At 39.1% G+C, this 12,135-nt stretch overlaps 1 protein-coding gene across 13 annotated transcripts in view; it reads right to left on the bottom strand.

Annotated features, from left to right (window-relative positions):
• Nucleotides 1–12,135, bottom strand: part of PPFIBP2 (PPFIA binding protein 2) — a 129,342-nt gene that overhangs the window by 56,770 nt on the left and 60,437 nt on the right. For all 13 annotated transcript variants that reach the window (XM_044425577.1, XM_044425584.1, XM_044425581.1 and 10 more), the window contains 2 exons: nucleotides 8,980–9,072; nucleotides 1,290–1,403 (listed from right to left, as the gene is read on the bottom strand). In XM_044425577.1, coding sequence (XP_044281512.1) covers nucleotides 1,290–1,403; nucleotides 8,980–9,072 — 207 coding nt within the window. The remainder of the gene's footprint in view (nucleotides 1–1,289; nucleotides 1,404–8,979; nucleotides 9,073–12,135) is intronic.

The raw sequence follows: 12,135 nt of genomic DNA on the forward strand, positions 1-12,135 counted from the left end.
CAGACTATTATAACATCTTTTCACATGTTCAGGCCAATGTAACTGCTCCCTTCAAAACAGGCAACTAGATCCAAAAGTAACTGATGTATGATAAGGGTTGGCATAGTACAGATGTAGGAACTGAGACTGAGTGACCATGGCTTGCCAAGGAATCTTGTGTGTTTATTGTAGAGAAAGCAACATGAACTTTATATATTTCATTAGCAGAGGCAGACAAGTTCCTTAGGCCTTATCCCCAGTTCTAAAGTTTTTTTAACAGCCACAAATTTAAGTTAAACTTTCCTTCAAATGATAAAGCTCCATTTGTTTTAAAGCTTGTATTGAGAGTGTATGATACATATTAGTGCAAGCTGCTTTACTTGTGACATTATCACAGCATGCCTACCATTTTTTTCCCTCTAACACTCAAAGAGGAAAAGCACATGTATGTAGGAACAATTTGCTTCGGAGCTCCCCTAACTGTATCTTCACAAAAGACCTCTCTCAGAGGAAGGCATCTTGGACAAAGGCTGGTATCTCAGAATCTGATCTTGTGCTCTGAACAACATAGGACAGGATCAGGCTTTTAGGTAAGCTAAGCTCAAAATGCACCTCTGTCATTTCAAGCTTATAGGCATGAATGAGTATGAGGAGCAGATCATTCAGAATTTGTTTTACAGAGTAAAACAGTAAGAGTAAGTGTTCTTACTGTTTCACTTTATCGTAAGCCACTTTTATTTTACTTTCCAACCTTATCAGTTTTTAGGCCTGCTGCTCTGGTCGGACTGGGTTGGCTCTAATACCAAACTGCCTTTTGCAAGCAAATAGCTATGTATAAGGAAATATGTTTAAACAGATGCTCAGTTAAAATAAAGAATACCAACAAAACTTTTTAATGGTCATTTTAAATCATAAACTACTACCTTTCTTAAAACAAACTGTGCAGAAGCAGTTTCTACAGTCAACTTTACCGAAATAACTTCTATAGCTTTTCAAAAGAAAACCCAACTAGTCTAACAGGTTTTCCACCACATCCATGTTTCTTGTTGACTTTTCATTGTCAGATTATAATGAAAACCATACATAGTGGTGTTATTTTACCACCATAACTTTGGTTATAGAGTTAAAAGACTAAACAATATATCACAGTACACCAACAAAGCAAGCAAATACAGTTCATAAAATCAATCTATGTAGAGGCTACAAACACTCCTAATCCCAATTCTTTCGGTTCAGGGACTATAGACCCACAAGTGTGATATGGAACTTGCTTGTTCATAAAGAACTTCCATAAAATTATATGTGCCTACCTGTTGAAGCATTTCTTCAGTAGCATTAAGCTTCAGTTGGTGCCCCTCAAGACAAACTTCTAGATCTCTGATTTTTTCTCCTTGGGCCTCCACCTGGTCTGTGAGGACACTCACCTGTAATTGAGGGGGGAAATCGTCATAAAAGTATTCAGTAATTCAGTCTATCACTTTTAATAATAAAAAATATAAATGCATTCCTATCTCTGTATCCCACTCCCCTTCAGTGTGGTGCTCAGAAACCACAGCCAACTGTCTCAAGGTCATTCAGTTAGCTTCATGTCCAAATAGCAATTTTTCTGAGGCCTGAATGCACACATTAGCCTTCCTGTCATAACAGCTTTCTTTTAATTCTGCTCCTTGGTCAATAGAAGCCTTTAAATATTTTACCATTTTCAAAAGGACATGTTTCTTACCTTGAAAAGCGACTAAATTACAATTCGAAAACAATAAGCATCTTGGTAGGCTAGGAAGAAACCTATATAAAAAGTAGCACTAAAGTTCACGCACAAGTATTTATAGTAAATAATTCTTCAAAGGAAACCCCCCTTGTAGAATCCTGTTAATATTTTAACTGGGCTTTGAGCATGCACAGCGCTTTCAGTTTCTGCCAACTTGTCTCTCCTTAAAAAGAAGAACGCACAAGGAAAAAGGTATTCAGGAAGCCAACCAATTACCTTTCTTCTTTCAAGAACATGAGACCAGCTTACCTATCAATAAAGCTTTTTGTAGCTATTAAATAACATAATATGCAAAAACATGTTTTAACTGGGAGTGCTCTGCTTTTCAGTTTTAAAGCTTTGCAAGCTTAAACATGAATGAAAACTTTAGGCAGCAGAACTGCTGTGAAGGACAGAATTCGTAGTAAATTTCAGGGAAAACTAAGAATGGTGTCACCCACCACTCCAGAAAACATGAAATATATATAGAAATAAATAGCAAGTGAACCATGTCAGAAATCAGGAAAAGTGATAATTTATGCATCTTCATTATTGGTCTGTCAAATGAATCTTGATGATTCATGAATCTTCCCACCATAAAAACTCCAGATTTCTTTTATCTAGTGAAGCTTAATCTTGGAATTGGTTTAAGAGTTTCAAGGATTTGCTGAGTTTTTCTTCCTTCCTTCCTTCTTGGGGAGTTTGTTATTCACAAAAATTATAAAAGAAAATACTTCAGAGGTATGTGTCAGAGCCCCACCTTTGGTCCTTTGATAAAAGTACGTAATTGTAGGCTTTCTGAAGTAAGCTAGATTTGGAAAGAAAGCACAGCAAGCCAGTCATATCTAGCAGCAGCTACACAGCTGCTCCCCTCGTCACCTACTCTTGAAAGTTGCTGCTGATTTATAAAATGTTTGTAAAGTTCAGCAAAGTACACCATCCCCTTTATATTATTCATGTGCTAAAAGCCAGTATTTGTAGGCAGGTGACCTGCAAATTCTTTCATAGGCGAGTAATATTTGCAAAGTAGGTCCCAAGACCTTCCAAAATGTGGTATTGCTTCCCTGAAATGTTCAAAGCTGCTGATTGCAAGCCTACTATTGTAATGGTAATTAAAAAGGTTCATTTCAGGATGATGTCATAGGAACATTCAAAACCATCCTAGAAATACTAATATTAATTTGTGAACTTCAGCAGAGCACATTATACTATCTGAATGAGATGCTGTTGAGTAGAATTTCCTTTCTTTCTTTTTCTAGCCCAAATGATCAAGTAACACAAACATCTCCTTTATGTTTATAATATGATCATTTAGTCCCTTACCACACAGTTCAAATATTCTGATAAAATATTTTGCCATGATTTGCTAAAACTGCTGATGAACAAATGAAGTCCAACTAGACAAAAAGGAACAGTTTTCCAGTTTCCTACCATAAAACCATCATTGTTGCCATTATCAAACTTTTCATCCAACAAGAATGCATTTTTAATTCTCCATGTGATTGGAAACCCTGCACAATCAGTTTTTACCTAGCACTTGAAACACCAATTTCATGTAGTGGAATTGTACTTCCCTCAGCCAGTACAGGAGGAGGTCTGGAGCCAACGTCAACCTTCTCCAGCTGCATATTGTGCACACAAGGGAAGAACAGAGGGCTACAGTAGTAACTTCAAAGTGAAGATGACACAGTCATCCGCATAGGTTCCCAGTTGTGAGTAATGCAATGCAAGGCTTGTGTTGCAAACAAGGAATGCTAAGAAGAATTTTGTCACCAAGAAACAACCATTCTACTAGATTTCAGCAAAGGACAGATGGGAAGCAGGGCTTCTCCATCAGCTTGGCTGAGACTAGCTCTTCTGGTTTCCCTCTACTTGAGCGCTTCCTAATTCTATTAGCTTCATTTTGTTATTTGCAGAACGATTGCATGGGTTTACTTTTTTCTTCCTCTCACTTCAAACTACTTTTGTTTTGTGTCTTGACTGTAAGCTTGAGAACAGGGACACTTTTATTATTGACCTTTGTAAGCTGTGGGAACATTTTTACTGAAGAGTTGTGTAAAAATGAATAAACGGAGAGCAATTACAAGGACGCTATTATCAGAACAATAGACTTGGATGTTGTTGCAGTACTTGAGTTCGTTTTCACACATTCCAAACCTAGACAAATATGTATTGGATATAGGCACGGGAGACCTTGTCCACGTGTTATATTTCCATCTTTCTGCCAGTATGGCTAGCTACCCTGTTGTTTCATGCCTTCTCAGAGATATGATTTCTGGAGTTTTAGGTGCAGGAATGAAAAATATGTGATGATGGCTTGTCTCTCATTTCCACACCAGTTTATTTTTTCACCAGAAATTCACATTTTTTCAAAAATACATTGCAGGATTTAATTTCTCCTAATACAAATTTTGCAACCACTTTTCGCTAATATAAGTCTTTTTGTTTCTCCTAATGTGCATATTTCCCTTTAATGTATATACTTCCCATTTTATTGTAAAATGTCATCACAAAATTTAAAGAAGTTCAGAAACAAAGGAAAATTGCCTTCCAGTTTGTATATATTTTGGGAAGCACAAGGTTTTATCAAAATAGGAACCAAACAAATTTCATTCCAATCCCTAAATGAGATTTGGGCCTTTTTTGTGCAACTATACATAATAGTTGTACAGTCTAACATACTTTTAAAAGTACAGCAGGGCTCCCATAACTGTGGGGACAGGTTCTACGTTTCCCAGTGGATGCCTGAAGCTGTGCATAATAACAAACAATATATACTATATAATGTACATATGCATTTCTTTTTTTTAGAAATTCAAGGATAAGATGATTCAATCTTACCATACATCCTAGGAATGTCAGCATATGATTTTTTCTTTCTTTCTCTATTAAATCAAGACTTTTCACTTAAAGAAAGCACTTTATGATTTCTCTTTCAGACTGAAGTCAATCATGATTATGTGAAAAGGTGGTAAGTGAGCCAGGGGATGTGGGGGTCCTGCTCTAATGGATTTTTAAATGTTGCATATATTAAGTTATTATTACAATAAAATAAATGCTTATACACTATTATTTATCCTTAATGTTATGTGAAATACTTGAATCACAGCAAGGAACTTGCCAGATAACCCGGACACACACACAAGGTATTTAGGCATTTTGATAGATATTGTGTGAAACAGAGAGGTTGGTGACACATTTTGGTTCAAAGGGGGTCATTTTGGTGACAGCAATCTATTGGCATATATGGCACTGAGAATCGTAGGCAATAAGATTATTTTTACAAATCATATTGGGAGCCATGGGGATATTTGAGGGGGATACTTGACCTGCAGGACTTTTAGGGTTTACGGCCTCTTGGGGAGCCTTTCATATTTGCTTTTTGGAGCCATTTTGCATCCTATCCGACACACTCCATCTGGGTTGCCTCCCAGGTGATTTGAAATCTTCTATATGTACATAATGTTCACTTGCAATATGACGCTGACAGCCAATAATATTTTGGTCTTTACAGGTTCTTGCACTAGAGAGTGAATGTCTCAAAGTAAATCCCGAGAATTTCATGGCTGAACAGACATTTGGACCCAAACTTCCTGTTAAGCCACTGGGTACACTAATTGCTCTGTGTGCCTCAGGACAGTAAATTGCCATGCAGAAATTATTTCTTCCTTCCCACCACTAGTAAATTAGCTGTGATATCATGAGGCTGAAATACTGAAGATAACCACACTGGCATAACTATTTTCTGAACTAATTATACAAATTAGAGTATTTATATCAGTGTTCCGCAAACTCCTGCCCTCCTCATGAGCTGTACTTCAACTCCCAGTATCTCCCACTATCTGAAGGCCACTAGATTGGGAAAAGCTTATTTATTCACTATGAAACCCCAACCCTAATCCTAAATTATAACATGAAAGCATCCAAGAGCACACCTGTCTCCAGGACAGAAAGCAATAATTTAGGACAAACTTGTGGTATCTGAAAATGAGAGTCATATACCAGCTGGTAACTCTAGTCTAGCAGGTCTACCTTTTTGTTGCTGTTAATACTCTGGAGTTCCCTGAGTCCACCCACATGCAATAAATAGGAAAGAATGTAAGTGCTTATTCAGGATCACCTACCAATTAAAGCATAATCTGGTTTAAGCATTCTTGAATACATAGTCCTGATTAAAATCATAAGTAGTACCCGCCGGATCACATGACAGTCCACCTCATCCAACATGCTCAGTAGGGATTTCAGCAACCCACAAGTATGAGATGGTCCCCACAAAACTGGCCAGTGCTCCACCAGCAGACTGCAATGTTTTATTGATTCTGCACTGCTCCAGTGGAATTCTCTGCAGAGAGAATCTCTACTTTCTTCTTGCCTCTTGAGCAATAAACACAAATGTAGAAAGACACTAAGTCATGATTGCATATTACTCTTAAGGAACATCCGCAATTAAATAAGCAATTTAATTTACAAACATCTATACAATACTTTCTTAATGCAGTATTTACAACAACACATAATTGTTAGAGACACTGTAAATATTGTGATATTCCCCAAGCAAGAAGAAAATAGTATTGCATAGGATAATTTTAATTGTGTGAGCTGCTATTTAATGATTATGAAAATTATGCAGGCAATACAATTATTTAGATCTACAAATTATTTTATACTGATGTCTGTGCTTCTGACTGATGAACAAAATCCACAAGGAAGCCAACTGCTCATAAGGTGAGCACTAGGATCTCACACTTGGCTTCCTGTGTTCTGAATGTATATCAGATGCAGAGGGTTGAGTATAAACATGCTATTTGTTAGTTATTTATTATATCTATATACTGCCAAATTGACAGATGTTCTGGTTTAGAGCTGTAAAGCACCAAAACGGTAAGTAAAAGAAGAACAGTATTGTTGAGGAAATACTCAAAAGTAAGTTATTGGAAATATTAAAAATATTAAATATTGGGGGAAAGTGATGATAAAGAAAACAAATTTAATGATGAAATGCCTGCCTGTCTTAGCTTGGCATCTCAACAAGAAAAAATGATAGGCACGTCTCCCTGGGAAAGGCATTGCTAGGCTCCTTCCCTGACAGCCTTCCAAACAAGATTCAGACACATCATCTTTTCCAGTGCCATTGAAAATAAGATCCCAATCCTCAGGAAGGTGTTAAGTACCCATAACAATAAAGGGACAGGTTCCCCATACCTTTGGTACCTCCACATAGAGAGTTATTTGCATTACAAGTCGATACACATGTCACTTTTTCCACATTTGATCACTTTGTCACTTCTTGATCAGCTTCCAAAACAATGTACTTAGGTGATATACCGTATTTTTCCGTGTATAAGACAATACTTCTTCTTTAAAATATTTACCTAAAAATGGAGGGGCATCTTATAAACGGGGCCCGAGAGGAAAACAGCGGGCGAGCTCAGGGGGGAAGGAGACTGGCGCGATTGCAGGGATGCTGGGGAGAGGTGTGCGCGGGCGTGCTTGGGGGGAGAGAGTGGCATGCGCATCCCCACACGGGGAGGCGGTGAGGTGGCAGGTGCATGTGCACAGCAGCACCTTGCTCGCTTGGAGATTAGTAAGAAAAGGGGGGCGTCCTATACATGTGGGCGTCTTATAGACAGAATAATACAGTAACCTAGTTAATATCACTTTACAGTATCAGGCCAACTTTGTCCATTTGGCCAGGACTCAGAGGTAGGCCTGTGCTTTATCTGGAAGGTTTCTAGGAATGTCACACATTGTCAACTGTACATAAGTTGTGCCAGAGTATCCTAGTTTCCTCTTGCCTTGTGATATCATAGCTTATTTACTGGTGGTGGGAAGAAAGAGATAATTTCTGCATGGCAACTCACTGTTCTGAGGGACACAGAGCAATTAGCATACCCGGTGGCTTAATTACACTGAAGACTTCACAGGGAATACTAGTGTGCCCCAGTATACTGTTTGTGAATTACCATCTCACACATTTCCATGCTGGAAGTCAGAGTGTCTGCACTAGGTATAATGATGAGAATAAAATGTTGCTTCTAAGACTTATCATGTAGACTGAAAAGCTTATCACAGAGATGTGGCCTTCCCTTTCACTCTTTGTTTTGAGCCTTGGAGTATAACACTCTCTACACTTCTTGGATAAAGTGATAAATATTAAAGCTGAACCTCCTAAACCTGGTAACAGTTATAGAGATTCTATTTGTCAAAAGTAAATATAAGAAGGGGAACAAGACCTGAAGTTTCTCATCCTTATTACAATTTTTTTTAGGCTACAGAAAAGGCTAGGATTATTTTCCTATTTTACAAGAACTAATGTGAGGTCTGCCCCAGTTTTGTAGGCATCCTTTGGCAACTACAGAAAGAAAAGGGATAAAAAGCACTGCAAGAGCAGGCATGGAAATCCAAGACAACATTTACAGCCAGAAGTTTAAAGTCCAAGAGTATGGAATAAGTCAGCATTAGGGTTGGATCCTCCTGGAAAGTCAACAACCCATTACAGATCTGTTTTTATTGCTTAAGCTGCTCTGAAAAGTATCATATGCATCTAAAGTCCTAAATAAATAGTAATTTATAAATTTATAACAATCTTGGGAAACACGCTACTGCAACTGGCATTTATTTTTATTAGATTTCTACCCTGCCCCTTAGCCAAAATGGCTCTCTGAATACGGAATAGCTGCTGCCTGCCTCAGTTGGTTATAAAAAATATAAATGACCAGTGTGATTTTTTCTGATGTGCCAGTGACCTGGCTGAATCATTTGCATCTTCCCTTTAAAAGCTCCTGAGACACATTCTAACTCTCCTAGAAGAGATGAGTCCACAACCTGCTGTACCCAGAATTTTAGCATATGGTGAACTCAAGTTTTTTTTTTCCTTATTTTCCCATGTACAGGTCAACTTATGAATGATTCTGACACTGACAAAAAGTTAGCACAGGACATATCAAACTGCAGTGATAATTAATAGGGTTGCAATTAACTTCCCAAGGGATATAAGATCTTTATAACATTTTTAAATGGATAAATTATTAATGGATTCTACCATCATACAGCTCAATTCTAAGTTTTTTTTTCACGTTGAGTTGTTTGGCATTTTTAAAAATAGCAATGAGTTGTGCTTAAAGAGTAGAATGTAAACAGCTAAAACACTATATTGTGGAGTTAACATCTACTGCAGTTCGACTGAATCTACAATGAATATCAAGTGTATGAATAAATTCCAGAGCTTACTGGAGCTGCTGTAACGAACATACCTGCAATATGAGAGACTCTTTATCACCTTCTAATCTTGTCAGGCGTTCTTGATATGTTTCATTACTGGCAGGAGTGTGTTGATTCACCTGGGACTGAAATAAAAACAATATAAGACAAGTAATTGAAATGTAATTATATTGTTAGATGCTCCCTGGAACTTACGGGAAAGAACAAGCTTATAAGATGCTACCACGGATACATTACATAGCTTACAATTTTGACAATAAAGCTTGGTAAGCCACATACACACATACATTTATAGCTTTTATATCCGCCCTTCGCAGTGTCTCAGGGTGGTAATACAATAAAATAAACAAATAAATAAGAAAGATACAGCATCCAGATAATAATATATAAAATCTATCTTAAAACACTACTAACATTTAAAATAATGAGGAAATAAAAAGGTTTGGGTCTTGTAATGAAATGAAAAAAGTGTCAGTGCCAGCCACACCTCTCTGGAGATCCCATTTCATAGCTGAGTCGCCACCGCAGAGAAGGCCCTTCTCTGGGTAGCCACTCTTCCGATCTCCTTTAAAGTGGGCTCCTAAAGAAGGACCTCTGCTCCAGATCTTAGTGGCCGGCTAAGTATATATGGAAGAAGATGCTCCTTCAAATATCCAGGTCCTAAGCAGTTTAGGGCTTTATAAGTCATCACTAGCACCTTAAATTGGGCCCAGACTTCAATTGGAAACCAGTGTAGGTTTTAAAATGCAATTTAATTGGGAACATTTTGCATTTCCCAGGATTTAGCCATGGCACAAAGCTGAAACTCTTTTGAGTGTGTAGCCTAGAAAGAAACAAAAGTCACAAATGGCAGATAAGGGATTCCAGCTCCAAGTGCAGGCCACTGTTGTCCATAGCGGGTACCAACATTTTAAAGGGAATTTTAAATACATATAGAAGAAAGACCAAATTCAGTGAGCAATATGCCAGTTGTTACCCCCCAGCCCCAAAACAAAAAATACAGAAAGTATTATGCAACCAGCCCCATTTCTGAGTCCTGTGATACAACCAGTGCCACAGAATCACTGGATACTTATTTCTAATCTTCAGCCCATCCCACCAATTTTCTCCTGTCTTATCTGCTTCACCCTACTTCTGAGGTGAGCAATATACTAAGCATGTACAGCAAGCTTAAATGACAGGACCAGGGAAGAGAACCAAAGGGCGAAGCCATAGCTATGATGTTGCTCATTGGGCACATCCACTTGTCATGCTAAGCTATCTAAGAAGCCCTGGTGGGCGGCTGAATTGTCTGTTACCCCCGAAAGGGGATACTCTATTTATCAACTTCCCATGACTTGCTTCTCTGTCAGTTCCTCTCTGGTCCCCAAGCTACTGCCTGCGCATATCCCAAAGGCCCTGGACTATGTGCTAGCAGCAGCCTGGAGGACTGAGCAGGAGTGAAGGAAATTATTCTCTCAGCACTTATGAACACGGATATGCAAGGGCTTTTTTGAGGAGGGGGGCATCCTTTGGGCAAGACTGAAAGATCACTCATCCACTATTTAGATGACTTTCCTTTTATCTCCCCCGCCCCCATCAATGTCCTTCACTTTTGTGCTTTGCTTACACTGAGGTAAGAACACTTTTGAAAAGACATTTGCAATTTTTTTTAAAAGGATTTTGTGAAATGTGTGCAAATTTCCCCCACATTCCACTGCTCTGCCATTAATTTTATGTAGTTTTTACATTCACTGCTCAATAACTCTCATGTACATCTGACAGGTAGCAACACCAAGACCTCATGCGCAAGAGCAGAGAAAGCCCCTAATCTCATTAGCGCGACCACCATTCTGCCTCATCCTTTTTCAGCCTGCCTGCCTGCCTGCCTTTCTAAGAATTAGGAAAGGCCACCAAAGAATGTTCCAAATGTACTCATAGTTTTTAAATATTCTGTTTTGCCCCTGAAAAAGAATGATAGTCCTTTATGTTTAATGTCCCGGTCTATTTTGTCTATTTCTTTAGTTTCATTTGTTCTATTTCTATGCTTCACCCAACAGAGTCATAGTATATTGTCAGTGTTTTGGTCTATTTCATCCTCTGCTGATTGTTTCTCTCCACTGCAGGGGGCCACCACCATTCTTCCCTGTCAGTAAGCTCGGACCCTGCTACCTGCTTCTGCTCTTACACAGATCTTCTTTCCATTTACTAGGTAGCCTGTACATTTGCACAAATTGTTCTCCTGATTATTGTCCAGCCTTTCTGTTAGTCTGTGGCCCTCTGCTGACTGCCAAAGCACCTGTTCCGTACTCAGCCACGCATGCTCCCCTTGTCAGCGTCCTCTGCTTTCTCATGCTAGTGAACACCTTCATTTTTTTAAAGGTTGCCTCATGTTACACTGAACTAGGCACACCTGCTTCCAAAGCGCCTTCTCTTCCACAGCGGCCAGCTCCATCACTAGTTCTCAGATGCACGGAAGGGTCATGATGCAGCGAGCAAGAGTGCAGAAATTATACAAAATTAATGGTCAAACAACAGGACTGCGGAGAAATTTGCACAAAATTCCTAGCACCACTTGCACAGGGACTGATAGATTGCACCAAACATTGCAAATACATTTGGGACATGGCCTGGTGTCACTTGTTCATGATTCTTATGTATATATTTAAAAATCCACCCTGAAGCTTAAAAGGAACGTGAAAGAACAGGTGCAGAACTAGTGAGATTGCAAATAGCAGCAGGAGCTTTGGGACTTTAGCCAGCGAGCAATCTAGCTGCGACAACAGTCCATGAAAAAGTCACCCTGCCATCCTTGGGCATCTTGTTGAGACACTCTGAGAATAAACCATCCTAAGCAACCTTACTACAAGCAGTGGCTTCTCAAGATGGCTTGTTTGTGCAAAATTATCCACAAGTGCTGTGGATTTGGACATTCCACTAAGTCATTCTGCAGCCACTGTGGCTTAGAGGGACACACAAACCTAGTCACTGTATTGTGAAATGTAGAAAGAATGCATGCAGTCTGCTCCCTCCATTCATTGCTGATGTTGTGCATGCACACTCGGATGAGATTCCCAGGCGCACACAAGGGATGGAGGGTTCTGGTGGGAATGGTGGCTCAGACTTGAAGGGGGGCAGTGGATAGCTGATCTAGCCGTGGCTCAGAGTTCTCACTCTGATATTGGAGTTGTTGAGATGAGCAAGGCCGC

The sequence above is a fragment of the Varanus komodoensis genome, unplaced genomic scaffold (genome assembly GCF_004798865.1).
Source record: "Varanus komodoensis strain SLA01 unplaced genomic scaffold, ASM479886v1 scaffold16, whole genome shotgun sequence".
NCBI lineage: Eukaryota > Metazoa > Chordata > Lepidosauria > Squamata > Varanidae > Varanus > Varanus komodoensis.